The 1,765-nt window shown below is 49.6% G+C and overlaps 1 protein-coding gene across 1 annotated transcript; it reads right to left on the bottom strand.

The window, feature by feature from the left end:
* Positions 1-279: 279 nt before the first annotated feature.
* Positions 280-1,035, bottom strand: LOC108864161 (uncharacterized). Its single transcript, XM_018639219.2, has 2 exons — positions 912-1,035; positions 280-800 (listed from the first exon to the last, which is right to left on the bottom strand). The coding sequence occupies exons 1-2, from the start codon at positions 1,033-1,035 to the stop codon at positions 280-282; spliced, it is 645 nt and encodes a 214-aa protein (XP_018494735.2).
* Between the last annotated feature and the right edge of the window lie 730 nt (positions 1,036-1,765).

Here is a 1,765-nt window from a genome sequence, read left to right as displayed (position 1 = left end):
CCGGGATTCTCCAGGCAATATTCTTGCGCAGCGCTCTCCACCAGATCTCGACACGTTCAAACCTTGTGTTATCAATCAGTCAGTAAGGTGTGTTCGCCTCACCATGAGCTGTCCAATTTGAGAATCTGAGTCTCGTATGAATGAATAAATAACTGATTCATATCCGTACTTTTCCGTCTCCCTACGCTGGTTGCCTGAGTCGAGGACTGTCCGTGATGATGATGATGATCCACTCGGAAGCAACATGGACAGAATTGGTGTCTGGGCGACTTTCGTTGCTTAGTTGGGCTTCGGGCTCTCAATGGGATATAAATTTCGTTTGGGCCGATCGAGGATCTGGCCTGTTGCTGTCTTGATCGTGCATGATCTTGCGTGCTCCGGTTTCGCATCTCCTTTGAGGGCTACGACCCTGCAAAGTGGCCAGTAGGCTCGGCTCGGATTGTGATCTTCTGATAGACAGATGTCTCCGACTCTCAGCGGTCTGGTCGGTGGAGGTTTCCTGGAGTGGGCAGAACGCAGGTATCTGAGGTACTCTTTATGGAACCATTTCCAGAAGTTGTTCAGGACTTTCTGTTGATAGACCCATCTCCTGGAGAAGGTAATTTTGTCTGCGTCGATTCTTTTCGACGCTTTGAGTGTGTGTTCCGGGAAGAAAGTTTTACTCTTGTAGCCGTAGAGTGAGTCCGCCGGGCTCAAAGCTTCGATCTGATCAACCTCCGCAGCTACGGTGGTGATTGGTCGCATGTTTATCATCGCCTCGATGTTACTTAGGATGACTTCCAGGTCTCGGGAATGTGGAGCTGCTGAGCCGAGAACTTTTCTCAGGGGTCATAGAACCCGCCAAACCACGGTGCATTGGGGGTGCTAAATTCCCATTTGATGAAGGAGTCTGCCAGTCTGCCAGATATGACCGTACAGCACCTTAAGCTCTTTCGCTGCTCTATGGAACGAGAGACCGTTGTCTGAAGTGATTGTAGTGACGGATGGGTAGCGCTTGACTTTCTGTAACGCACCCAAGACCTCCACTGTGGACATGTCGGTTGTCAGCTGCAGGTTCACAGCTCGGGTCACGCCGGCGTTGTCTCCAATCGAAAGGCTGGTAATTGGGCGGTGGGGAGGGAGGCTGCCTGGCAGCTGCATAATTTGCAAGTTGCGCATGTGGAGATTACTTGTCTCCTAAGCTTTCTCGCATGTTTAATTAGGAACTCCTCCCTTAGAATGTGGAGTGCTGCTGCGACTCCCCCGAAATGAAAACATTTTCTTTGGTGGATGTATCGAATGATGAGTTTGGAAAGGTTGCAATCGGCGGGTAGTATAATGTTTTTTTGTGCTTCTGAGAATTCGGTTGAGCGTTGTAAGCGTGATCTCGAACACAGTAGTCCCTCCTCATTTATGAAGTGGCTGTATTGGGAGAGAGGATTTTTGGGTTTGACCTCAGCGCACGCGGGATCCACTTCTATCTGGTAATACGATTTCTCGATGAATTCGACTAACTCCAGCCTAGCCCTGATCATCTCACCCGGGCCGATCAAATCCATTTGTGTCTTCGGCCTGGCCGTGCAACGACTTTTCATCTGTATCCTCGATTTCGCCGATTGGGCTTTTGTTCTGAGACGCAGCATGAAAGCCCGAAAACGAATCGCCTTGAGCCAACAGGAGAAACTGTCTTCGAAGAATATTTTCGTTTTCTCGATGCCATTCCCCGAATGTGCGACGAGAAAAGAGGTTACGCTTTTTTTTGCTCGTGTTGGATTTCCGGTCGACT

The sequence above is a fragment of the Galendromus occidentalis genome, unplaced genomic scaffold (genome assembly GCF_000255335.2).
Source record: "Galendromus occidentalis unplaced genomic scaffold, Mocc_1.1 scf7180000077422, whole genome shotgun sequence".
Classification (NCBI taxonomy): Eukaryota; Metazoa; Arthropoda; class Arachnida; order Mesostigmata; family Phytoseiidae; genus Galendromus; species Galendromus occidentalis.
This window is presented reverse-complemented; position numbering and strand designations above follow the sequence as displayed.

Bases quoted from the DNA above. Each gene is read 5' to 3' on its own strand.
- LOC108864161 (XM_018639219.2), bottom strand. From the start codon at position 1,035: ATGTCCACAGTGGAGGTCTTGGGTGCGTTACAGAAAGTCAAGCGCTAC. The intron at 801-911 runs GTCATATCTGGC...TCGGCTCAGCAG, and splicing joins AGAGCTTAAGGTGCTGTACG to CTCCACATTCCCGAGACCTG.